The sequence below is a fragment of the Silurus aristotelis genome (assembly GCF_946808225.1).
Source record: "Silurus aristotelis genome assembly, chromosome: 1".
Classification (NCBI taxonomy): Eukaryota; Metazoa; Chordata; class Actinopteri; order Siluriformes; family Siluridae; genus Silurus; species Silurus aristotelis.
This window is the reverse complement of record NC_139574.1, coordinates 6,570,840-6,597,856: the sequence shown is the minus strand read 5'-3', so window position 1 is coordinate 6,597,856 and position 27,017 is coordinate 6,570,840. Positions and strand designations below refer to the sequence as shown.

The following is a 27,017-nucleotide window of genomic DNA, read 5'->3' as shown; positions in this document are numbered from 1 at the left end:
GTGTAGGTTCAGACCCAATACAATAGACATTAGAAGTGATAAATATTTGTGCGCCATAGTGTTGGAAATAAGTTAAACTCTCCAAATCCTTAGAAGATCTACATAAGAATAAAACAATAATCTGAGTGTAAAGATATGATGATGATGATGATGATGATGATGATGATGATGATGATCAACAAAAGAATAATGGAGGGACGTAATCAACAATGAAATGCAAGGACACAGCACAACACTCTCGTACAATAAACACATCTAAAAATGTTTTTTTTATGTTGTTCTTATACCACATAATTTTTTCATAGTAGGATTTAACAGTGCTGTTTTTAACAAAGGTTAAGAAAATAAGAATTTGTTAACAGCCACTAAACATCCCAAACTCAGACTCTTGTGTCTGAACAGGATTATCCGAGAGTAAGGATCGGAGTGTTTATCGAACAGCCGACCCCATTTCTTCCCGAGTTCTTGCAGCGGCTCCTGACTCTGGATTATCCCAAAGATAAACTGGATGTCTTCTTCCATAACAGTGTAAGAGTAATGCTGCATTTCAACTAAGAAAGCATTTAAGTTTGGTATAATGATTCAGCTGACAGCATCCTCTTTCCCCCTTTTTGCCCTGCTAGGAGGTTTACCATGAGAAGCACTTACAGGCCTTCTGGGAGGAGAACAAAAATATCTTCCATAGTTTTAAGGTTGTTGGACCTGAAGAGATCTTGACCCAAGGAGAAGCGAGGAACCTGGGCATGTAAGCGGTTTTGTATATGCTGTATATTTTTTTCTTATTGCAAAAAATATGTTAAATCAGAAAGATAGTAAATCAGAAAAATCAGGCAAACTCTCCTCAAGCACCAGAGCAAACTAAATCCCTTCTCTCACAACATTCGATTTACTGAAATGCAAAGACATAGCAGGTGTGTGTGCAAAAAAACCCGTCCATGTACATAAAGTATAATTCAGGTTTACTTTAACATTTTATGTACTTAAAAAGTCTGTTTTTAAGCATTTGCACTTCGTTTCTCATAATAATGAAACACGCTCCTATTTACACTTTTTATTTATCACAGAAGTTTGTATTGTGTTGGCTGGAGCACAGAGGGTTAAGGGCCTAGTTTAAGGACCCAAGACTGGCAAGCTTGGGGTTAAATCCCTGACCCTTCGATCAGTAACCCAGAGCTTTAACCATAACATTTGTTGTTAATCTTAGCTAATAACTCTGATGACTGAATGAAGCAGAAAGCTAAAAGCTAGTCGTCTGAATACTCCATGAATTGGCAAATAGATCAAATCTGTCGGACTTGGCTAATAGTCTAATAACTCTGATGATAGAAACTAGCTGCATGTTAATAGCTATTGTAGCTGTTTCACTAACCTAGGTAGTTTGTTAGGTGATACTAACCGTTCGCATCAGGCTAGGTTGTAGTATTGGTTATTGTTTATATAGTTATCAGGAATTTGGATTAAGAACTGTTTTAAGTGGATTATATAGCTACAAACTATATCAATGTGGATAATTAGAGGTTACAGTACAAGTTGTCTTGGTAAATACAAAGAATATCATCATATGAGTTGTTAGCATGCTAGTCAGATTCATGCTTTCTGCACTTGGGTCTTTGGTTAAAGAGGTGCTAATTTGTAGTCATTATCTAGATCTTAATTCTTTCTTGTCCTTTGACTTTATCATTAATTAAGCTATTATACTTTTTTACTTTCGTAGACTTTAGTGAAAAATGTAAACATATATTTTTTTATTTTACCAGAGTATTTATTTGGATGTGTAGTTGCATTTTGATGATTTTCCCACCCCTGCATTCATACCATATGGCATGTAGAAGCCTTGTAAGCATGAAGCAACTCAGATCTTCTGAGATCTTTCTGGATGTTTCCCATTTTATTTGGTGTGTGTTCACACAGTTTTGCATATGGTACAACACACCCTGGCCATGCAGGTGTGCTGGATTTATAACAGAATATCAAGACCCAGAAGTTGTATAAATAAAAGCAAACAATCAGATATTGGAGAATATACAGTGAGGAAAATAAGTATTTGAACACCTTGCTATTTTGCAAGTTCTCCCACTAAGAAATCATGGAGGGGTCTGAAATTGTCATCGTAGGTGCATGTCCACTGTGAGAGACATAATCTAAAAAAAAAAATCCAGAAATCACAATATATGATTTTTAAACTATTTATTTGTATGATACAGCTGCAAATAAGTATTTGAACACCTGTCTATCAGCTACAATTCTGACCCTCAAAGACCTGTTAGTCTGCCTTTAAAATGTCCACTGCCACTACATTTATTATCCTAAATTAGATGCACCTGTTTGAGGTCGTTAGCTGTATAAAGACACCTGTCCACCCCATACAATCAGTAAGAATCCAACTACTAACATGGCCAAGACCAAAGAGCTGTCCAAAGACACTAGAGACAAAATTGTACACCTCCACAAGGCTGGAAAGGGCTACGGGGAAATTGCCAAGCAGCTTGGTGAAAAAAGGTCCACTGTTGGAGCAATCATTAGAAAATAGAAGACGCTAAACATGACTGTCAATCTCCCTTGGACTGGGGCTCCATGCAAGATCTCACCTCGTGGGGTCTCAATGATCCTAAGAAGGTAAGAAATCAGCCCAGAACTACACGGGAGTAGCTGGTCAATGACCTAAAAAGAGCTGGGACCACCGTTTCCAAGGTTACTGTTGGTAATACACTAAGACGTCATGGTTTAAAATCATGCATGGCACGGAAGGTTCCCCTGCTTAAACCAGCACATGTCCAGGCACGTCTTAAGTTTGCCAATGACCATTTGGATGATCCAGAGGAGTCATGGGAGAAAGTCATGTGGTCAGATGAGACCAAAATGGAACTTTTGGGTCATAATTCCACTAAACGTGTTTGCAGGAAGAAGAATGATGAGTACCATCCCAAGAACACCATCCCTACTGTGAAGCATGGGGGTGGTAGCATCATGTTTTGGGGGTGTTTCTCTGCACATGGGACAGGGCGACTGCACTGTATTAAGGAGAGGATGACCGGGGCCATGTATTGTGAGATTTTGGGGAACAACCTCCTTCCCTCAGTTAGAGCATTGAAGATGGGTTGAGGCTGGGTCTTCCAACATGACAATGACCCGAAGCACACAGCCAGGATAACCAAGGAGTGGCTCTGTAAGAAGCATATCAAGGTTCTGGCATGGTCTAGCCAGTCTCCCAATAGAGAATCTTTGGAGGGAGCTCAAACTCTGTGTTTCTCAGCGACAGGCCAGAAACCTGACTGATCTAGAGAAGATCTGTGTGGAGGAGTGGGCCAAAATCCCCCCTGCAGTGTGTGCAAACCTGGTGAAAAACTACAGGAAACGCTTAACCTCTGTAATTGCAAACAAAGGCTCCTGTACCAAATATTAACATTGACTTTCTCAGGTGTTCAAATACTTATTTGCAGCTGTATCATACAAATAAATAGTTACAAAATCATACATTGTGATTTCTGGATTTTTTTTTTTTAGATTATGTCTCTCACAGTGGACATGCACCTACGATGACAATTTCAGACCCCTCCATGATTTCTAAGTGGGAGAACTTGCAAAATAGCAGGGTGTTCAAATACTTATTTTCCTCACTGTAACTAAGAGCACTTTTTTGTTCTCGAGCAGGGATTTGTGTCGAAAAGACCCGGAGTGTGACTACTATTTCAGCATCGACACCGATGTCATTCTGACAAACCGGCAGACCCTGAAGCTACTCATGGAGCAAAACAGGTAATTCTCCATGATTTACTGAGGTCCGCTTCACTTCCTCCTACCACACCCAGTTACTGAAACCACAGGAATGGTTCGGACTTTTCTTCCTCAATAAAAAATAAGTACACCCGCCCTGTTTTCTCAACAAATTTTTAGAAACAGTATAAGGATATACCATCTGAGGTCTGGACTTGTTATTTCACATCACACCAAATGCAAATATTCCTAAACCCATTGGCCTGAGGATAGCTTTCTAAACACAGGTGAATATTTAGCAGTGTCTATGCGCTGTTCCATACAGTAAACCTACATTCAGATATTTCAAGAAGCGATGGGAAATTCCTCCTGAATTATGGGCTGAATTTGGAAACGACAACTTTAGAAAGCTTTTGTTTCCTCTTGAAATCTGTCAAGAGACACTATAATTTGCCCTAGTATATTTTCTCCAATTACAGGTTTTCCTCACGACAGCAACATTCATCACGTGAACGTGTCACATTGTTGCAGCAGATGAAATGCTTCAGTCCTGGGTCACTGGATAAGAAAATAAAAAACAAATATTGTATAAAAGCTGACATCATTAGGGGTGCATACTTAATGTTTATAACACAAAATAGATTATTAGCCTTGTATTTCTATTGATAAAAAACTAATAAAATATGGATGTAACTCAATTATATACAGACCAAAATATGTTGTATAGGTTATAGTAAATAACTTTATTTCGGCTTCTCCCATTAGGGGTCGCCACAGCAGATCATCCGTATTCATGATCCGCATGTTCGATTTGGCATGTTTTTACGCTGGATGCCCTTCCTAACGCAACCCTCCCTATTTATCCGGGCTTGGGACCGGCACTAAGAGTGCACTGGCTTGTGCAACCATAATGGCTGGGGTTGGTTCCCTGACCGGGAATCGAAATAATGGTAAAAAAAATTATTGCAATTAATTTGAAAAGTAATACATTCATGTATCATTATGCACTATTTATGGATGTGTCAATTCATAAAACAAACTCCGTTTTGATTCTGTAACTCAAATCTGAACAAAATCCCACTCACACATTTTGGAGCATGCGATGGTCAGAGCAGTGTCTAGAGCATTTTTCCAGGCTGTTCAAAATCCAGAATATAGAATTAGAATTCTGTTGCATATGAATTATAGTTATTTAACTGAACATATAAGGGTTAAGGGCCTTGCTCAAGTGCCCAACAGTGGCAGTCTGGTGGTTCAGGGATTTTGAACAAATTTTTTGAATGTGTGAATACTGCTGTTTAATATAAAACTCAGTATGCAAGTATATAATGCAAGGATTTTATTAAACTTTTATTTAACATTTTTATTTAAACGGTAAACAAAATTAAAATTCTGGTTGGCCGGGATTAAAAAATAATCCTTTTATTATATTCAGCAGACACATTTATCCAGAGTGACACATACATTGATCTAATTCATATAACTGAGCAGCTGATGGTTAAGGGCCTTGCTTAAGGGCCCAGCAGTGACATCTTGGCAGTACTGGCATTTGAACTCATGACCTTCTGATCAGAACTCTATTAAAAGAGAAAATAAAGAGAAAACCTTGCTCACAATGTGCAATTGTTGTGCAAAAATACACTTCCTCTTCTTCATCTTTCCTTTCTTCTTCCTCCCGTTAGGGGTCGCCACAAAAAAACCAGTTTCCATATTACTCTGTCTTCTACATCTGCTTCTTTTAAAACAACCACCTGCATGTCTTCCCTCACCACATCCATAAACCTCCTCCTTGACCTTAGTCTTTTTTCCTCCTGCCTGGTGGCTCCATCATCAGCATTTTTTTACCACTTCATATACCCCATGTCCCTCATCTGCACATGACCAAACCAGCTCAATAAAATTTAACTCACCTTGTCTTTAAAACGTCCTACCTGCACAGTCCCTCTTATAATCTCATTCCTAATTCTTATTCATCTCCCAGTGAAAGTAACAAAATACATTTAATCCACTGTATTAATTTATTTATTGGTGGACGTGATAGTCGACTAGCCTTGCAGCTCATTCTAGCTATAATAAACACTTCTCTGTGCTACATACGTATTCACACCTTGCCAAGTTCCATATATATGAAAGTTTTTAATGTCAGATTAAAATCAGCCTTTCGTTTAAATGGCAATGCTTTTTATCCTGACTAAGACGTGGCCTTTGACTGCTACCTCTTCTTTGTCTTTTTTTAGAAAAATTATTAGCCCTCTTGTTACCCGTCACGGCAAACTGTGGTCCAACTTCTGGGGCGCTCTGAGCTTGGATGGCTATTACGCCCGCTCTGAGGACTACATCGACATCGTGCAGGGGAGGCGAGTGTAAGTGAGAATTCTTGAAAAGACATAACAGAACCTACAGCATATCAACGAATTGATCCCAGATTACAGTTGTCTCACAAACGTTCTCTGATTAGAACATACACAAGCCGTGACATATTTCCTCCTAGACTCGATTTAAGTAAATTTGGCAAGGAGTTTTACACGAGCGGGTTGGGAAAAGACTATAATTGTTGATTATGTCATGCAATCTCGCCGCAGACCAAACGGCTAAAATGGATAACATGTGTTTTGTTTCTTGCTACCAATTCAGAACTATGGCTTCTGTCCACAGAACACAAATAACAAGTCGAGGAGTTTTTAAATGAAAAGCCGGTCTGCAATCAAACAATGTGATTTACTGTATAGTGGTTTTGAAATCTTCGTGTCTGTCTTTCCAAACAGTGGCGTGTGGAACATTCCGTATATGGCCCATGTTTACCTCATCAAAGGCGAAGCTTTGAGGAATGAGTTGAAGGAGAGGAACGTTTTCGTCCTGGAGAAGCTCGATCCAGACATGGCTTTGTGTAGAAACGCCAGGGAGTTGGTGAGAACGACCACGCAGGCGCTTGAACTGCAAAGATTAGATTTACACTTTCTTCTTTTGTAAACAATATTCTGACTTAGTATGGAAAATTAATTTGGATTAGTATATTTCCAGATTTTAAAAGACATCTATATGATTTTAGAGGCTGTAACTCTTCTTGTTGTAAATGGGCCTTATTTATCAATTTTATTTATGAATATTTGTGTTGAAAAGTTAACAAATTTACAAAAGTTAACTGACTTTTTCGGACTTATGCGTAAATGTTGAAGCACACACATGAAATATACGTCTGGGCTTTTTTTTTTTACATTTAATGACTACATGAATTTTCATCAAGGATAAATCTTAGAGAGCTAAAAACTTCGAAATGACAACTAAACTGTAAATTTATAACGCTCAATTCAATGCTGTTTTGCCTATGCAGCACATCTGATACAAAGTAATGGCACCCTGTGTGTCTATTGTCTCATTTGAATGCCTAAATTAGGTAAATAAATAATTGCTACTTGATATATGATACATAAAAATATAGCAGTAACTCTTCAACACAAACACATGAATATTTAGAATCATTTATGAATAGATGTGTTTATATGTAGCTTGATAAATGAACGTGTGCCAATCAAACAGCATTAGTTTACAAATGTAATGTTTTTTGATTTAATGCCTTCAAACATCTGCTGCAGTTCTGTGGCAAAGACACAATTGGAAAGTGAGCTGAGTGTATCATTGTGCTGTTTGTGTCCAAGGCATGGCCTTTGTGTGTTTGTTAGAGTCTGTGGTGCATTGAACGTCCGGTCCTTTCTGTTTGTTTTCCCACAATCTTCCCTTTCTCAATGCTTTCACTGTAAGCTTAGAGAATGGGAATGTCCAGCTGCCATTCTTAGTCCTCTTTGCTTCTCCCCAACTGATATATTAACCCATTAACACTTCCAGTTCTGAACGATTTCATGGTAGATAATCTAAAAAATGCAATCCATAAAAACAATTTCCCTATTTTTCTTAAAATAGTTTTTCTATCTTTTTTTTTTTTTTTTTTGCAGAAGGGTTACTACAGTATGTCTTATACCCCAAAGAGTCAAGTTTAGACAAGGCTTCAAGTATAACTCTTTTGGAAACATATAATTACAAATTACCAATACAAAGAATTCCAGATAAACTCCCAAGGTTCTAAACATTTAAAAGCTCCTATGGTCCTATGGTCCTAAGGACCCATGTTCTTAATAGAAAATACATAAAGTACAATTAATCACCATCATATAAATCCCTCTTAGAAAAGAACAATTTCTATTTGTCTCTGCAGATTGTAAGTAAATCTGTATCACAAAGGATTTCTCCATTAAAATGGTTCCAGGTAGAAGCATTTTAGGTTTTTGGTTGAGGGTGTTGCTCAAGAAGTGGAAGCGTGATGGTGCTGGGATTAGAACTTTCGGTTTACAAACAGAAGTCTAGCATCTTAAACACTGAGCTACCACTTCCTTCTGTATTTTACACAAAAATATTTCATCTTCTACCTAGAGGAATATTGCAGGGAATCTTTAAAAGATTTTAAGTATATCATTAATGTAGAAAGTTTTATCGTCCAAAAGTTCCAGCTAGAACTCATTGTAATCATCCACATAAGATCCCAAGAACAAGTAATTCATTTGAGTTTTTTCTTCTTTTTTTTTTAGATGTTTAATGGTATCAGATTTAGCTTAGCACTTTCAATTGTCCTTTTCAGAGAACAGTCAGAGCACCCTCAAATAAGGTGGGAGCTCAATGGTTAAAGCATTTGACTTTGAATCGAAAGGTCACAGGTTAAAATCCCACCACCACCACCATGCTGCCACTGCTGGGCCCTTGAGGAAGGTCCTAAACTCTCCCCTGCTCAGTTGTAAGTCGCTCTGGATAAGGGCATCTGCCAAATGCCATAAATGTAAATGTATATAACAGTCACAAAGTGAACCAGAGTCTAGTAGAACTATTTACCTCAGGAAATGAAAATCTACCAATAAAAGGAATATATCTGATTGATGTTTGTGAGTTTGATAGTAACTAGAACAAAAGAAAACTTGAAATCCTCCAGAACTGATTTTTTCCAATCTTTTTCAATCCGCATGACAATGAAGTCCATCACTCTCAGCTTGGCAGTGGGTGAAGTTTTGATTTGAATCCTCACAGCATGTGAGAGAGAAACAAGCAATGTGGCTTAACCATGTGCAGGAACCTTGTCTCTGCTGAAAGGTTGCTCGAGTCTGTGACGTCTCCATCATCATGTGCTTTTTGTGTAATTCATGTTCAGAATAGACGTTACAGGTTTGACATGGTGCTTTTCCCTTCGTTCTAGACAATACACAGAGAAAAAGACTCTCCTTCTCCGGAATCATTCCATATGCTCAGATCCCCAAAGGTTTTATTATACTTTTTGATTATTCTGCATTATATCTACATCAACACCAACATGTTCTTTATTTTTCCAAGAACAAATGCATCACATTAACACTGAATCGAGAGGATACATTATTTTTTTTATAGTGATACCATTTAGCAAGAAAGAGTGTATTCGCCTGTAAGTGCCTTCTGATGGGTTTTCCCAAACCACATCATATTTAAATGACTTACATGTGTGGTGCAATCTGAACATCAACATTTCATCTGTGAACTACATTAGATATAAACTAGATATGAACTTGTATGCGCAGAAAAATGCTTTAAAAACTATTTTCTGATCTCCATTTGAATAGCGTTAGACTGTATTACATAACATTAGCTGTTAGTACGTTGAAGTAGATTATACTGTATGTCCAAGTAGTTAAAACAGACCAACCAGATCACTAAACACTGATCTAATTTGAAAAGCAGTTTGAACAGAAAATGTCAAATCCTTTGTGAAAGTGATGATGCTACTGCTGGCCAAAAGACGATACATTACATCTGAGGGATTTTTTATTTTTTTTATCAGCATTAAGCAAAACCACCTGGGTTAAACTAGTACTTCCTAATGCTCTGCATCTTTAGCATAAGGAGAGTAAAGATCAGGATGCAGGCATTGTCACCTGCCTCAAGGAATTCCCTGCAGAAACTGGTTTTATTTATTCTTTAAACCTCCACCCTCCCCCACTCTAAATCTTATAGACCCCCCACCCACCCAATAACAGAGCTTATAACTCCAAGAAAACCAACTCCTTGACTTTGATCTCAGACTAGGCACTGACACCTGCTCAAACACTAATTCGATGCTAGTATAGGCTTTACTTTAGTTAAATGACTTATTAATTTTAAGGAGCAGGTGAAGCGTAGACTGAGAGTGTCATGGAGACTTACATCCCTGAGTGTAAGATCCCCTCATCTCCTTCTTATTATGATGCTTTCATATCTATTAGTCCATTTGTAGTCGACTGCAGCTGTTGTGGGATGTTCCTGGTCTGCAGTGATCAGATCTATCAAAAGTGGTCCAAGGAAGGAACAGTGGTGAACTGGCAAAAAGGTTGTGGGCGGCCAAGGCACATTGTTGCACGTGGGGAGCGAAGGCTGGTCCGTGTGGTCCGATCCAACAGACGAGCTCCTGTAGTTAGGCATGTGGCCATAATGTTATGCCTGATCGGTGTGTGTATATACAGTATAAGGAAGTAGAAGGGTGAGGATGATGATTAAAACGAGGAAGTAGATTTCACAAAAAATGAGCAGTGCAGCTAAAAGCTCACGATCCAGATGCATACGACTTGGGTCAAATAGATAAAAGAACAGGGGTTATGTACTGACTTATAGACAAAAAGCATGATTTTTCAATTCAGTGCGCTGCTTAACAGGAAGCCAGTGCAGCTGTTAAAGAACAGAAGATATGTGATCCACCGTAGGCGCACTAGTGATTATTCATGCAGCTGAGTTCTGCACCAACTGTGTGAGAGTTTACGGGGAAGACCATAGAAAAAAAGAGTCTTGCAAGTCAGTTTGGCTTGATACACGTTTTTAAAACAAAGTTTGATTGATTCAGAGTTAGTTGGGAGAAGATCGAGTCCCATTTGCTTTGCTTTTACAACCCTTTTTTTTTCCTGTGTTCTTAAATGTGATTTAGGAGGATCCTACCTACCTCAGGACCCTCACTACTGTGACGCATCAGGGTTTTAAATGGACTAATGTGAAAGCATCCTTAATGAAAAGGAATTACTATTGCTATTGAGTTCCCTTTTTATAATTTTTCCTTCCCACCTTTCTGCTCCCTTCTACCATAAAAAAACCACACACACAATTTGAGATTCATAATTTAGTCTTTATTGAATCTTGAGTCCATCAATACTGTTTATTTTTTTGTTCTTATTTTTTCATCATTTGTTTAACTGAAATGTAACACAACATATTTGTATTCTTCAGGGAGTTTTCATGTACATTACAAACCGCCATGAGTTCGGAAGGCTGTTATCCACGGCCAACTACAACACGTCCCACTTGAACAATGATTTATGGCAAATCTTTGAGAACCCTGTGGTGAGTATCCAGATGTCCCATCTCTTCCTGAGCTGTTTATATGGAAAGCTGACAGGAAGATAAACCTTAGTTAAAACTCACATTGCTGTGCTTCATTGGCTGGGAATGTGCTTTAATGTGCTTGAGATGGGGCACTGATCGTTTTTGAATAAAATAGGCACAGCCGGAGATCTTGTGATTGTTATCCTGGGTGTTTAGTCACCCTGATGGCTGTACCATGCACTTCTTTAAGGGTCATTTAATTAAACAGACAGGACTAATCCATTCTTTCTCTCTTAGGACTGGAGGGAGAAGTATATCCATCCTAACTACTCCCAGATCTTCACAGAGAACCGTCTGGAACAGGTAGAGGCATGACTTAAATTGTACTTTTTCTGAATTGCAAAATGGAATATAGTCTACATATGGACTTGTGTCAAGTCTTAGTATGTATCTGTGTGTAATGTTTATGCATGGCTGTTTGTCTGTGTGTGTAGCCATGTCCAGATGTGTTCTGGTTTCCTGTGCTCTCTGAGCAAGCCTGTGATGAGATGGTAAAAGAGATGGAGAACTTTGGCACATGGTCTGGTGGAAAACACGAGGTCAGTCATACACTCTGTTCACAGATCATCAATTCTTGGTAATTTCAATGTAGTCTTGTTAGATGGCTGTCAGGAATGGATTTATACACATGCACAGGATATTTTAATACAACACTGATGCCTAATGGTTGAGTAACAGGATCTTGAATGCATTGCCAGGTGATGCCTTTCTTTACACTATTGTCTGAAATTGTCCAGGAATGTTCTTAATGAAAATGGAAAAAAAAAATAAAGTTTAAGTTTATTTCTATAGCGCTTTTCACTAAAGACATCGTCTGAAAAGCAGCTTTACAGAACTTAAAATTAAATGATGTATATTTATCCCTGATAAACAATCATGGGGTGACTGCAGCAAGGGAAAACTCTATTAGACATTATATGAATGTATGAGGAAGAAACCTTGAGAGGAACCAGACTCAAAAGTGAAACTACCATGAGCACTGGAATGTGGGATTATGACTGATACTGAGCAACTCATAAAATAGCTGAATTTAAGATCATCATAGATCCAACACCAACTTCTCCATGCCAGAACCTTTAAACTTCCAAAGAGGTCCAAACACCACATAAAGTGGAATCCAAATGGCGTCTCTAGATGGGGTCAGACCCTGATACTAAGATTCCGTTGAGTGCTTTGTCTGAATTACATCAACACAAGACATTTTGTCGATTCACAAACAACTACATTTTTATTTAGCAGCAAAAACAACTAACATACAACAAATAGTATATGGTACTTAAACTAACACATCATTTAGTCATTTAAATTGGAATGAATTATTTAGTTCTATGTGCAATATGAACAAAAGTATAGGGACTTTTCCCGACGAATGTGAATGCTGACTGCATCCCAGGCCTCTTTACCGTGTATCAGGGTCTGACTTTACTAACAAGAGTTGAGGCTATTCGAACAGTAAATTCTGTTATTAAAAAGTTTGTTCTTTCTTTTTTTTCTGGTTTACATTCTCTTTTATTTCATTTTTTTTAGCAGAATAGTAACTCATGAAATAAAGGGAAAAATAGGAAAGAATAAAGATGAAAAAACAAAAAAGGAAAGTTTTTATTTACTACAATAAAAGTAATGAAGTACGTGTTCGTATGAAGTGAAAAATTCCTGTCTGGCACAGAGATAACAAACAATCAAATAATTACTCAGTAAACAGCCTCCTGAATTCACAATATATAGCGAGTATTTATATGTGCTGACATGCTGAGAATAAGGCATATGTTTCAGTTCTGTGTTATAAAGTGTTTTTCTTCATATAACCATAATATACTGTATATAGATTTTAGTGTAACTGATGACCAGTTCATTTCTTGCAAAAGAACATTAAACCCAGTCCCTTTTTTATAAATAGCCATTGTTGTAGATTACTATGGGAAATACCAATGACTTTGGACTGCAATTAATACAAACAGTTCTGCTACATTGGCTATAATTATAACACAGAGTTTTGCACTCAAGTCTCCATCAGTGAACAGATGTTATCTTTAACAATGAAAAACTATAATGAATAAATATCACAATGTCTCTCAAATAAAGATGGGTTCCCTTTTGATACTGGTTCCTCTGAAGGTTTCCTACTCATGATAATTATTTGAATTAAATTAAATTGAATTGAATTACCACTCCACAGGACAAGCGCATTTCCGGAGGATATGAAAGCGTCCCTACTGATGACATCCACATGACACAGATCGGTTACGAAAAGGAGTGGCTACACTTTATCCGGGAGTTTATCTCGCCTGTCACGCTTAAGGTCTTCAATGGATATTACACCAAGGTGATGACGCATGTGTTGCACTGTGCACTGTTTGAGTCATTCTATACTGTTAGATGTTGACAGAAATCATGTTTATGCCCCTGAGACAGGTTAAAAAAATTCAATTTTGCCGTCCTAACCTGCCGCCTCTGCAGTCTGTCCATTTGCCTTTCAAGCTCTCTGCTCAGTTTGTCTCGAGGAATGTGGACTACATTGAATAAAAAAGAGTGCAAACAAAGAAGCTCATTCTTTCTTGGTGTTTGGATGAGAAGCTGTTTTTTTTTTTTTGTTTTTTGTGGAATGTGTGCTTTGACGGGACAAGATGTTAAATGAAATGCTTTCCTTTAAACTAGTGCTTGTTTTGTGTCTCATGCAGGGCTATGCTATTATGAACTTTGTGGTGAAATACACTCCCGGCAGACAGGCCTATCTGAGGCCTCACCATGACTCATCCACCTTTACCATCAACATCGCGCTCAACCATAAAGGCTTAGATTTCGAGGTGCTTTTATTATTATCTTTTTTTTTTTACATTTAACAGACTTTTTTGGGTTTCTTTCCTTCTTCCACAATGTACGCAGCAGGCAGATTGACTACACTAATGAATATCCTAGGTACAAAAGTCTGTACATGCTGCCCGATTTTACCTCATTTAGGTTGCGTCTGCTCTAAAAAACTTTCTTTCGGCTTCTCCCATTAGGGGTCGCCACAGCAGACCATCCGTTTGATTTGGCACGTATTTTTTTTTTTACGCTGGATGCCCTTCTTAACGCAACCCTCCCCATTTATCCGGGCTTGGGACCGGTACTAAGGCTTGTGCAACCCTAATGGCTGGGGTTGGTTCCCTGACCGGGGATCGAACCCGGGCCGCAGCGGTGAGAGCGCCGCATCCTAACCACTAGACCACCAGGAAACATCTAATCCGTATAAATTTTAAAATGCTATTTTTATCCAAACTATCATTTTCAATTGTTTTCCAGAAGTTGCTCATCCACACGGAAACATCTGAAAACGGTTATGTCTATGTCTATGATTACGCACGAGTAAAACGTATGCCGTCATTTCCACCTGCTGTTTATTCACGTAGTCACTATTTCTATTTGATGCTTCGCAGCAACGTCAAGGAAAGCCACGGTCACATGACAAGAAATACGCCATTGTTTTTAAAAGCCTTCATAATTCAAAATTATTCACTTTGGAGAGCGTTTTCAAAAAGCTACATTTTCATTGACTAAAAATGCCGTCTCATTGAGGCCAAAATGGAAAGAGAAATAAGTGCTTTTACACAAAAACATTAAAATTAAACAGGTGGACATAAACTTACATGTACATTTATGATATTTGGCAGATGCCCTTATCCAGAGTGAATAACCTTTATCTCACACATGGGGTTAAGAGTCTTACTCATGCCTTCTATGCCTTAACCACTAACCTACCACCTCCCTATTCACAATTCGCTTATGCAATAGGCTACTTTCTAGTCAATACTGGAATGAATAATTGTCCATAGACATTAGAGAGTCAACAACATACTGTACATTCATCCAGTCTAACAGCTTGTTAGGAGAGATTTAAACATACACAGTGAAATCCCTAGTGTTAAATTGTGTGTTAATTTAATGCTTTGAGTTTGTTTGTGTGTAAATAAAAACATAGAAATTTCAGCATAGAGTGTTTATAACACTCTGGGCATATATTCTGAGCTTTTGTGTCTAATGGGACATCCATAAGCACTGCATAATATTAATTCAGCACTAGCCATTTGGATTAAGGTGTTGCTAATTGGACATTTTATATATATATATATATATATATATATATATATATATATATATATATATATATATATATATATATATATATATATACTCAGTGTTAAATCGACACAAATAAATGATTTAAAATACTGTTTTAATCCCCCAGGTGTTTATTTAAAACCCAATTGTGTATAACTAGACTCTATATAAACATTTCGGGGTGTTTATTCAAATCTGGAGATTTTGCTGTGTACCATCATTCATCAAGATTTTATCACTCTTAACCATTGAAAAAGAGGAGACAAACTTGTCTTTTTTCAACTTTTTTTGCATGGGGAAATAAATTCGCTATGGTGCACACACATTTCTAATTTTACAAACTATATATGTTACTTCCTGTTTTCTTCTCAATCCCTCCAGAATAGTTTCCACTAGTACCTTTTCTGTACATAATGGAGACAGTGCCTGCATTTACTGTTTGCTTTTGTTTGCACTATATATTAGATTTAGTTCCGTTTATTTGTTGGAATAATCTGTATTGTGTGGCTGCAGAATTGTTTTTTACAATTTGGCATAAAAAAATAAAAAAAAAGATAAAACCCTGGCAACTCTATATTACCAATTCTCCTTTAACGGCTTCTCCCTGAGCATGGGGCAGCGTGATACCTGTCCCAATGGGCCTCCCTTGGCACCTTTTTTTTTTCCCATTTGGGAAAATTACTGTAGGTGCAATAATAACATTATCGAGCGAAATGGAGCGTTTTCTTATCACTAGTCATTCAGAAGAGGTCATTAGTGTTGAAGTGGAATTAAAAATGCATAAACGTGATTAAATGTATGACGATTAACTTTTATTTTTGTCTGCTGCTATGTTGCGTGTTATCCGCCCTGCTCACTCCATATCAATGCTATATTTTATGTGAATCCTTATAATGATCGCTATTTTTTTTAGGGTGGAGGCTGCAGGTTTCACAGGTATAACTGCTCAATAGAGTCTCCAAGAAAAGGCTGGAGTTTCATGCACCCAGGCAGACTAACGCATCTTCATGAAGGACTTCCAACCACCAAAGGGACGCGCTACATCGCAGTGTCCTTCATCGACCCTTAACTTCCTTCTCTGAGGGATGGGTTTTTTGTTTCTGCCTGTGTGATTTGTTGAAGTTGTTGGTTTGTGTCTTTTACTGCTGTGCAAAAGTTTAGTCACAATAAAATGCACACAAATCACACACACACATGGTTACAGTAAGTAGAATATATAAAAAAAATTTTTAGGAAATAATGGGAAATCATGATTTTTTTTCCCTCTTTATTAACAAATGATCAATTCATTTTTTTTTATTTTACTTTCTTATGAAATTGTTCAGGAGAGAAAACAACTGCTGATATGAGGTGTAATGAGGTGCTGTTATTATAATTTTTTTATTTTTTTTGTTGCTGTTGTTCATGTCCAACTCAGAGAAATATGGTTTCTATTTTTTTATCTTTGCAACTCAACAAGCAGAGTAATGATAACTGAATTTGCTAAGAATTCTGGTTGAACTGAAGTTTGATTTTTTATTTTTTATTTTTTATTTTTTTATTCTATTTTATTAAACTTGAAGTGCTACGTTTCCTGGATGCAGCATGAGCTTAGTGTAAATTAAATTATGTTCTTGGATGTTACACACTATTGAAAATGGTTGGTCTCAGACTAGGACTAGGCGTAGCCTGCAACTGAAACTGGCCTACAATGTGGTACTGTAAAACCCAGAGTCAAAAGAGATCTGTCACGTCCTCCGTTCCTGAAATCAAATGTTTATGGAGATGCCAGATATTTAGCTTTCACTGAAAGTTGTTGCTTTGTTTTGGACTGAACTATGAGCCTACGCCGTGTCCATCTGTTTTAATTTATTTTGAAAATAAAAAAAAAAAGAATAAATGAAGGTGTTCTCTACTTTACTGAAGTATTTTCATTTACTTTACCTTCACTACATTACAAAGCAAAATATTTCAATTTTTACTCAACTACATTTTGCGACATTAGTCGTTCCTTTTTATTTATGAGGATAAAAACTTGTCTGGTCAAACACACAGCAAGCCACCAATCAGAGTAGAGCATGTGCTCTGTTTTGAACTTGTTTTGATTTGCACTTGGTGGCTTGAAAAGAAGGTTTTGGGCTCATGATAATTCATTAATAAATCATAATTTGATTAATTCATATCATTCTATTAATAGACTGGTGTGCTAAGAGTAACATTAGAGTCTTTTCACATAAAATGAGTTGATTATGCAAGGGCCTTGTGACAAAAATAATACTAGGAACATTATAGCCACAATAAATCATAGTACTTTGGATACTTTTGTACATTTGAAGGCAAAATCTTTTGCACTTTAATATTAACTGGAGTAATATTTTACCTACTGTATCTCTACAATAACTTAAATAAATAGTTTGTGTACTTGGTTGACCACTGATAAAGTGTAATATGTTACCTTTTACTCTACTACTACTTCTTCTTTCGACTTCTCCAATTAGGTGTGCCACAGCGGATCATCCATCTCCATACCCCCTGTACTCTATATCTGCCTCTGTCACACCATCTACCTGCATTTCTTCCTTCACCACATCCATAAACCTCCTCCTTGGCCTTCCTCTTCCTCCTTCCTGGTGGCTCCATCCTCAGTGTTCTTCTACCGATATAACCCATGTCCCTCCTCTGCACATGTCCAAACCATCTCAATCTCGCCTCCCTCACCTTGTCTCCAAAACGTCCTACATGTGCTGTCCCTCCAATAAACTCATTTCTAATCCTGTCCATCCTCATCACTCCAAATGAAAACCTCAACATCTTTAGCTCTGCTACCTCCAGTCTTTTACTCAATGCCACTGTCTCTAAACAATACAACATCGCAGGTCTCACCACAGTCCTATAAACTTTTCCTTTCACTCTTGCAGATACTCTTCTATCACAAATCACTCCTGCCACTCTTCTCCACCCACTCCATCTTGCTTGCACTCTTTTCTTTAATTCTCTGACAAACTCTCCAATACTCTGCACTGTTGACCCCAGGTACCTGAACTCCTCCACCTTCTACACCTCTTCTCCCTGCAACCACACGAATCAACTGCCCTCCGTCTCATTTACATACATGTACTCTGTCTTACTCCTACAGACTTTTATTTTCCTTCTCTCCAGCATGTACCTCCACCTCTCCAAGCTCTTCTCAACCTGCTCCCTACTCTCACCACAAATCACAATATCATCCACAAACATCATAGTCCACAGAGACTCCTGTCTGACCTCGTCCGTCAACCTGTCCATCACCTCTGCAAACAGGAAAGGGCTCAGAGCTGATCCTTGATGCAGTCCAGCCTCCACCTTCTTTTAGTCCTCACTCTCCTCCTCTTTTTCTTCACCTGCAAAACCATCCTGCAGACCACCATCCGATGCTGTTTAGCTACACTGTCCCCTGCCAACACCTTACAGTCTCCAATCTCCTTCAGGTTGCATCTCCTACATAAAACATAGTCCACCTGTGTGCACCTTCCTCCACTCTTATACGTCACCCTTTGATCCTTCTTCTTAAAATAAGTGTTCACCACTGCCATTTCCATCCTTTCAGCAAAATATACCACCTTCTGCCCTTTCACATTCCTCTCCTTAAAACCACACCTACCCATAATCTCCTCATCTCCTCTGTTTCCTTCACCTACATGCCCATTAAAGTCTGCCCCAATCACCAAATGTTCCTTCCTAGGTACACCATCTACCACTTTATCTAATTCACTACAGAATTTTTCCTTCTCCATCTCTCAGCCAACTTGTGGAGCATAAGCACTGATGACATTCATCAACCCTTCAACTCCCAGCTTCACATTCATACCCTATAAGAAACTCTCTTTACCTCCACTACACTATTACTATACTCTTCCTTCAGATTCACCCCTACACCATTTTTCTTTCCATCCACACCTTGATAGAACAGTTTAAACCCATCTCCAATGTTTCTGGCCTTTCTCCCTTTCCACTTGGTCTCCTGAACACACAACATATCCACCATTCTCTCATCCATCATATCAGCTATCTCTCTCTTTATCAGTCATAGTACCAACATTTAAAGTACCAACCCTAACCTCTACTCTTCTACACTTCTCCTTTCCCTGCCGTCTCTGTAGACGTCCTCCTCCTCTCCTTCTTCTCTTTAGGCCAACAGTAGCCCAATTTCCACCGGTACCCTATAGGCTAACGATACCTGTGGCGGTCGTTGGTTGCCCTTCCTAACGCACCCTCCCCATTTATCCGGCCTTGGGACCGGCACTAAGAGTGCACTGGCTTGTGCAACCCTAATGGCTGGGTTCCCTTTTACTGTACTACATTTTAAAAAATAATGTCATCCGTCCAAGTAAAAAATTTGAAGTGTTAAATGAGAAGCTGTGTTGAGAACGCAAGCGTAACCCTGAAGTTTTGGTGAAAGTGTATATGGGCTAAGGGTTTTCTTACTGTTTGTGTGTGTAACTATAAAACTTTTTTCTTTTACAGGTCTGAGGTACAGGAGAAAAGCACTAAACTGCATCCATTATTCATATTGACTGTGCATACATCAATATGATTTTTCACACACAATGCGCATTTAAAAGCAAGAATGTTGTTCCTCTACTTAAATAGAAATGTTAAAAGATGATTTCAGTATTAGTTTAGTATTTCAGCATTGAATTTGTACTTTTAATAAAGTACAGGAATGGTGTACTTTACTTGTTCCTGACTGCCAAAACATTATTGTTTCTATAGAAAGGTTATGATCTAACAAGGAAACCGATTGCAGGATGCTTCATCAAGAAAGTTTTCATGAAGATAGGGTGTGTGCGTTCTGGTTTCTTAGTAAAATGACAAGCTGTGCATTTTTAAACAACGGGATGAAAAAAGATGCTGGTGAGGTAATGAACATTTTTTATTGTTATAACATTGAGAAATTTGTCTCTTGTGTGCTCCGGAACATTTATTTTAAAGCAATGAACCATTTAAACGAATGTGTAATTTATTACATCATTTATCAAACATTGCAATTATGGTTTGAGCAGAATAACATGCAGTGATTGCTGTGGTTTATTTCATTTTCATAGCACTTACATGTTTATTGTAGGTAGAGAAGTAACTTAATATGACTAAATTCTTTAGAATGTACTGACACTAAATAGACTTTAGCCATATTTGGTTCTTTCCCAAATACCTGGACTCTCACGATTGTATAAGGTGTCTTTAAATGCTGAAGAAGGAAATTTTCCCTTCACTTGAACAAAGAGACCAAAAACTGTTCCAGCATGAAATAACCCTGTGCACAAAACGAGCTCCATGAAGATATGCTTTCCATGAGTCGGGGTGGAAGATCGACTGCTATAGTGCACTGACCTGAACACTAGTCAACACCTTTGGGATGTATGTGAATGCTGACTGCACCCCAGACCTCCTCACCTCACCTACATCAGTACCTGACTTTACTAACACCCTTGTAGCTGAATGGGCACAAATCTCCACAAACAATTTTCAAAATCTAATAGATTTTGAAATGTGAAGGTTATAATAACAGCACATAGGGACTACATAGGAAATGGGATGTTCAAAAAGCACATACAAATCATATGGACATGGTGTATGTTCTAAATAGGGAAGTAAGAGGTTAGGAAACCAGGGTTAACCCTGTATTACTGAGCTCCCAAATAAAGCCAGATCTCTATAATGTTTTTTGGACAAACTGACACAGAATATATATATATATATATATATATATATATATATATATATATATATATATATATATATATATATATATATATATATATAAGACAATAACATATTTTATTTTATTTATTTATTTATTTATTTATTTATTTATTTATTTATTTATTTATTTATTTTAGATATATACAGTTTCCCTGTTTTCATAAGCCTTGCTGCTTGTCAAAAGTATGAAACATTTAATCTATTTTAAATACATTTAAATCTATGGCATTTGGTGACTTTGGTGACAATTATGGCATTTGGTAAAAAATGCTTTGAAGTCTTTATCAATAAATGCATATTCTGACACTGGTTCATCAGGTCACAGACTACAAATACCATCTCATCAGAGTCTTAAATCTCTGTTGGGAGAGAATATAATTAAAAAGCATTTTTCCTCTTACAGTTTTTCTCAGTCGCTTTGGAGCGTTTCTCAGATCAGAAATGAAATTCTCAAAACTACTTGTTCAACCTTCACATCATTTCATCATTTGTGCTCATCATAAGAACATTTCTTGTTGCTTTGATCAAATTGTGAATGCTTTGGTACATCATTTAATCCATTGTGTACAAGTTTGCTGTATCATTATCAGTTTTTTATGTACATGTTGATCAAAATATACTAGTTTCACCTAAATAGTCTTAACCCCCAAAACAATCAGTTCATTGCATAAGTCATGGAATGCAAAATGATTAAACCAGTTGTCAAAATTGGTCAAGCTCTTCTTCTTCACAGTTCTATTAAACGTTTTTTTTTGTCAATGTGTCTTGAATTAATAAATTGCGCAGATAAAACTTGAATGTCACTAATGAAGGGGCATGTTCACTTTCAGATAAACCAATAATCAACTAGTTCTCTAAAATAGGTCAAGGCTGAATCTTGTGGAGAAAAAAAACAGCAAAACACAGATTTATAATTGTTGAAAATGGATGAACAACTAGGAAACTAACATTGTCGAAAGAATAAGAATAAGGATGCATGCTGGAAGGGAGGGAGGCAAAATAGAGGAAGAGGGAGAAGAGGCCAGAAACAGACACATTTCAGATGAAATTCTGGCGGGTCGGAGGATACAGCAAAGGACCCCTTTTCACCATGGTCCGAGCAAACAATGCCATTAGGCTAAGGGAAATACGCAAAGCTGTTGTAGAAGACAATAATGCCTTTAAAAACATACAGTCTGTTAGCATCTCAACTATCAACAGGGTGTTGAAGAGACACCACATGAGCATGAAACAGCTGTACCGCATAGCATTTGAAAGGAATTGTGACAGAGTGAAGGATCGACAGTACCAGTATGTACAGGTAAAACATCTATGAGCATACATTAACTAATTAACATAAAATTCTTATAGTGACTTATATATGCTACAGCATGTGTGACCTATGTACATTTGCTATAGCTGTAGGAAAAAAACATGCAATATGTGTAATTTTTTATATAACTGTATCTCGTAAAATAAAATGAAAAAATATAACTAATTGGTTGCCTTCTAGGTTGCAGCGTGTGTATATATAATTTATGGCAGAATTTGCTATCTTACCCACACACGCACACACACACACACACACACACACACACACACACACACACACACACACACACACACACACACACACACACACACACACACGTTGATCACAGACAAGATTAAAGATTTTCCTCATTTTCCTCCTAACTCCATAAGACTGTACTGGTGTTCTGGGGGCTGTTAGCTTATTAGCTTGGCAGGTTTCCTGTGCTGCTGCATGGCATCAATGTCACCTTTCAGAGGCCTAGTGTGTGTGTTTGTGGTTCTCTTGTCCACAAAGACACGTTATTCTCCAGCCTGGTGCTGTGTGCCCTCTCCTGACTCCGAGCCCTCCCTCCTCTCATTCCCCATTTCACCTCCTCCCACACACAGACGTGGAAATTTGCAGACGATGTGCATCCAGTCACGCAGCTTTTTCAGGGGAGAAAAAAAAAGTGCAGAAACACCAGGATGAGAAAAATCTCCTCTCACGTCCCACAAGGCACTGAAGAGGTATTTGATTCACCTTTGCAAGTTACACCTCCATGATGATTTGATCAAATCAGAGAGAATGATTTCACACCTATTTCTTGTATAAACATCTGGAATACACTGGATATACTGTATATAGGATATATGAGATTGTTTTCCATTGAGCATCTCAAATTCCTTGATCCAACAAACCCAACACCGCACAGTGTATAAATCTTACACAGATATGAAAGTAAGGACTGTGCTAGACCTGAGTAAAATGAAACAGAAAATGTAAACCATTGGTGTAGAATGTGTACTGTGGTAAGATTCTTGTGCAAAAGAAGCTTTTAAAGTAAACTTGTACGTGAGAGAACGTCTCTAGGTTACGTATGTAACCCTAGTTCCCCGAGGGAATGAGACGCTGTGTCGAAACGCTTTGGGAACGCGCCCAAATGTTCACGCTGAAATAATCTGCATAATCAGTCCAAAAAAAAAGGCTGGGTGTCACCGACGTGGTGACGTCATGACCAGAAAATATAAAACACATTTTGTGAAGGTACAGGGTGAATGGGCAAGGCAAAACAGAAGAACCCGGTATTGGTAAGCTTCGGCCCTGGAAGCTAACCTCAGGAACTCCGTGTGAGAAGGTAGGACATGAAAGTATGCATCCTTTAGATCTACCGTGACAAACCAGGCCTCGGATCTGATTTGAAGCATGAGAGAGAGCGGTTCAGCTGACGTTGATCTAAGATAGGACGCAACCCTCTGTCCTTATTGCAAACTTTAACGTACTGGCTGTAGAACCCAGACTCTCATTCTGAAAGAGAGACCACCTCGTTGGCTTCCTTCCTCAGGAGAGTGTTTACTTCCTTTTGTATAACCAGAGCCTGCTGGCTTCCTACCAGGGTGGAAAAAATCCTGTGAAGACGGGGCGGAGGAGACCCGAACTGAATCAAGTAGCCTCGCTTTACAGTGTTCAGGACCCACCAAAACACATCTGAAAAAGCTTTTCAAGCTGCCAGTAAGTGCCCTAGGAGTATCAATCTCTCGAGACTGACCCCCAGTGTGCCTAGAGCCAGGGCAGTGCCCTAAGATGGCTTTAGGGGTGGCCGAGGGTGGCAGGGTTAATGGACCAGGTCCCTGAGAGGGCCGGGGCAGGGCGGGCACCGGATACTGTGGTGCAACGCGCCCCATCATGGCCGGATCCCCAGAATGTCCTATGTTTTTGCCATAGCCCTCTTGTTGAAGATGACAGTCCTCAGATCTGACATTTCATGGGGCTTCTGGTCAAAGTGGCGCACAGGATCCCTTATGGTAGATGGTGGGTTGGGGTTGAGGCTGCGCCCGCCGAGCAGCCCCATGAGAGGCCTGAGAGGTACTGCTGGAACACCGCTGCCTGTTTTTTACTCCTGAAAGAGTGAGTGGGGCATCCAGCAGCACGGCCCTATCCCTGTCGGAAATTTTAGAGAGAGTGAGCCAGACATGCCTCGTTGTCGAGATGACAATGGACCGCCCTAGTGGTCTCCTTAGTGGCTCTAAGGGTCAGGTCCACCGTCTGGCGGAGCTAGGGAACTGGCCGACGGGGGCACCTTATAGGACTGCCATGGTGTACATGGATGCAGCAGCTTGACCTGCCAAGGCGTAAGCCTTACTCACGAGCGCCGATGTATTATGCAGTGTTTTCATGGGTAATGTCGGGGTCTTGAGGGAGGAGGTGATCCCGGGAGAGAGATAGCTCACAAGAGATAGATCAACCCGTAGCATTGCTCGAAACCCGTGTACTTTCCGCCCCATGACATGTGAATACAGCGTTAAAGGGGCTGAAGGGGCTTTGACCTCAGTATGCAGGTCTGGAAAGAACAGGAGATCCCAACATGGAGGTTGCGTCCCGGTGTCAGAGGGCGCTCGTCCAGCTTACTGGACAAAGGGACTTTCGCTCATGAGCCGGCCAAGTTATGTAGCTGGGCTATGGGCAGGTCACAACCCCGAAAAAACTTACTGTTTATTATCTTCATTATTATTATTATTATGATTCTTCCTCAGACGAAGCTAGCTCTGCGCTCTTAATTGTCTGTCAATTGTTAGTCAGAAAAGGAAAAAAAAAAAAAAAAAAAACTCACCTGCTTGGTCCAGCAGGTGAGTTATTTTTTTTTTTCTTTTTCTTTTCTGACTAACAATTGACAGACAATTCAACACATACACACAAAGCGCTTCGTTTAAACAAACAGAAGCTACCGCTGCCTTCACTTGATATGTGTTTTATACTTTCTGGCAATGATGTCACCCCACCAGTGATGGCCAGCGTCCAATTTTTGACTGATTACAAATGTTATTTCAGAGCGTGAACACTCGGGGGCATTCCGATTCCCAAAGTGTTTCGGCGCAGCTCGAGTTCTTGAAAGGGATCTCATATACTGTATAACTCTCTCTCTTTCTCTCTCTCTCTCTCTCTCTCTCTCTGTCTCTCTCACTCTCTCTCATATATATATATATATATATATATATATATATATATATATATATATATATATATATATATATATATATATATACAGTGTATAGATAGATAGATAGATAGATAGATAGATAGATAGATAGATAGATAGATAGATAGATAGATAGATAGATAGATAGATAGATAGTAAATCATGTAAAATAGTCCACAAATGGATAAAAATTAGAGAATATGAAAAAAAGATAATAAATAAAGACAATAAAAATAAGTACATAAATAATTATATTATAATTATATATATAATATAAAATTATTTATGTACTTTTATGTAAATTTATGTACTTTGTTTTATTATTTTTTTTTTATTTTTTTAAAACCTATAGAAAAAAAAAGAACAAATCTGGAGAAAGCAGTCTCTGAATTTGGGTGTAGTCATAGAAACCGAACTCTGGCCCACTGAAAGAAACCGCACCATATGTGAAAGCACTTTAGGCCTGGGGCATGACCTAAAATAGTGTGATTGGTTGCACTTGTCACATTACTTCCTTCTTCAAGTTTAACACTGGCTAAGACATACTTGGTGGTGGTCTGCAGAGGACAGGGTTTTTAGACATAAGTAACCAAATTCATGTGAAACCTTGACCAGTTTTAAACAAAAACAAAACTAGATAGAATAGAAAAAAAAACAGGAACTACATAAATAATATGAACACTTAAGTAATATTCTTGAGAAAAACATGGGATTAATTTAAGCTTCCTCAATGTTTTCCACATTTAACCTTTTTTGCTATAGAAATGCCTTTTGTTCTGTACATAGAATCTCATAGGGGTTACCCTTAAAAAGCATGCTACAGCAAACTTTAGCAAAGGAATGGACTTCAACCAAATGTTACAAAAGGCCAAAGGATTCACTCAAATTGGAAATCAGACCAAACCTGGATCGATTTACATTTCTTTCTCTTTCCTAGATAAAAAAGACATTCCATGACCCAGAATCTGATGATAGACTGCAAACTGTGAGTGTTAGCAAAGCCTAAAATCTGCCCTTTGGCTGCACCAACATAGTCCTTTATATGCCATGAGTCTTTAAGTTAAAGCCACACTGGCGAAGAAAATAAATTCCACTGGTTTGGAGAGCGGAAGTGTGTCTAACTGCATGTTGTATCGGATAATCATCACTCGCTGTGTGACACTTTGCGGCCATGACCACACCGATGACCGGGCCTCCCAGCAGTTTACAGTTTTCAGTACAGAGCAGCACTCACAGTAACACATCATACACACATATACTTTTGAATAAAGCTGTTTATCCGTGTGTCAACACATACAGTTCTGACAAGAAGTCATACTAGGTCACGTACAATGTACCCACACATATACGCCCAGTGTCTATACACCGGGGGATAAATAATACTTTGAATAATTTAGTTAACCTACTGGGTAAGTAAAAGCTCTGGTGTGCTACCCAGTGGCTTATTTATTTTTAATTAAAAAGTAATTGACCTAAATATAACACGCTAGCTAATCTAAAGTAATTATATATTTTGAGCTGGATCGTTAATGATTTTATTAATGAGTACTTACCACACATACGCCACAACTTTTGCCTGTCCCAAGAGATTTGAAAGATTTA

General features: G+C 38.3%; 1 protein-coding gene across 3 annotated transcripts in view; it reads left to right on the top strand.

Moving 5' to 3' along the window:
- Window positions 1-17,122, top strand: part of plod2 (procollagen-lysine, 2-oxoglutarate 5-dioxygenase 2) — a 51,272-nt gene extending 34,150 nt beyond the window's left edge. For 2 of the 3 annotated variants that reach the window (XM_083546042.1, XM_083546044.1), the window contains 12 exons: window positions 403-528; window positions 624-745; window positions 3,652-3,756; window positions 5,952-6,077; window positions 6,480-6,621; window positions 8,951-9,013; window positions 10,975-11,088; window positions 11,368-11,433; window positions 11,565-11,669; window positions 13,307-13,453; window positions 13,809-13,934; window positions 16,142-17,122. In XM_083546042.1, coding sequence (XP_083402168.1) covers window positions 403-528; window positions 624-745; window positions 3,652-3,756; window positions 5,952-6,077; window positions 6,480-6,621; window positions 8,951-9,013; window positions 10,975-11,088; window positions 11,368-11,433; window positions 11,565-11,669; window positions 13,307-13,453; window positions 13,809-13,934; window positions 16,142-16,297 — 1,398 coding nt within the window. In that variant the 3' untranslated portion in view covers window positions 16,298-17,122. The remainder of the gene's footprint in view (window positions 1-402; window positions 529-623; window positions 746-3,651; window positions 3,757-5,951; window positions 6,078-6,479; window positions 6,622-8,950; window positions 9,014-10,974; window positions 11,089-11,367; window positions 11,434-11,564; window positions 11,670-13,306; window positions 13,454-13,808; window positions 13,935-16,141) is intronic. The other variant, XM_083546043.1, reaches the window with a different exon arrangement.
- The last annotated feature ends 9,895 nt before the right edge of the window (window positions 17,123-27,017 follow it).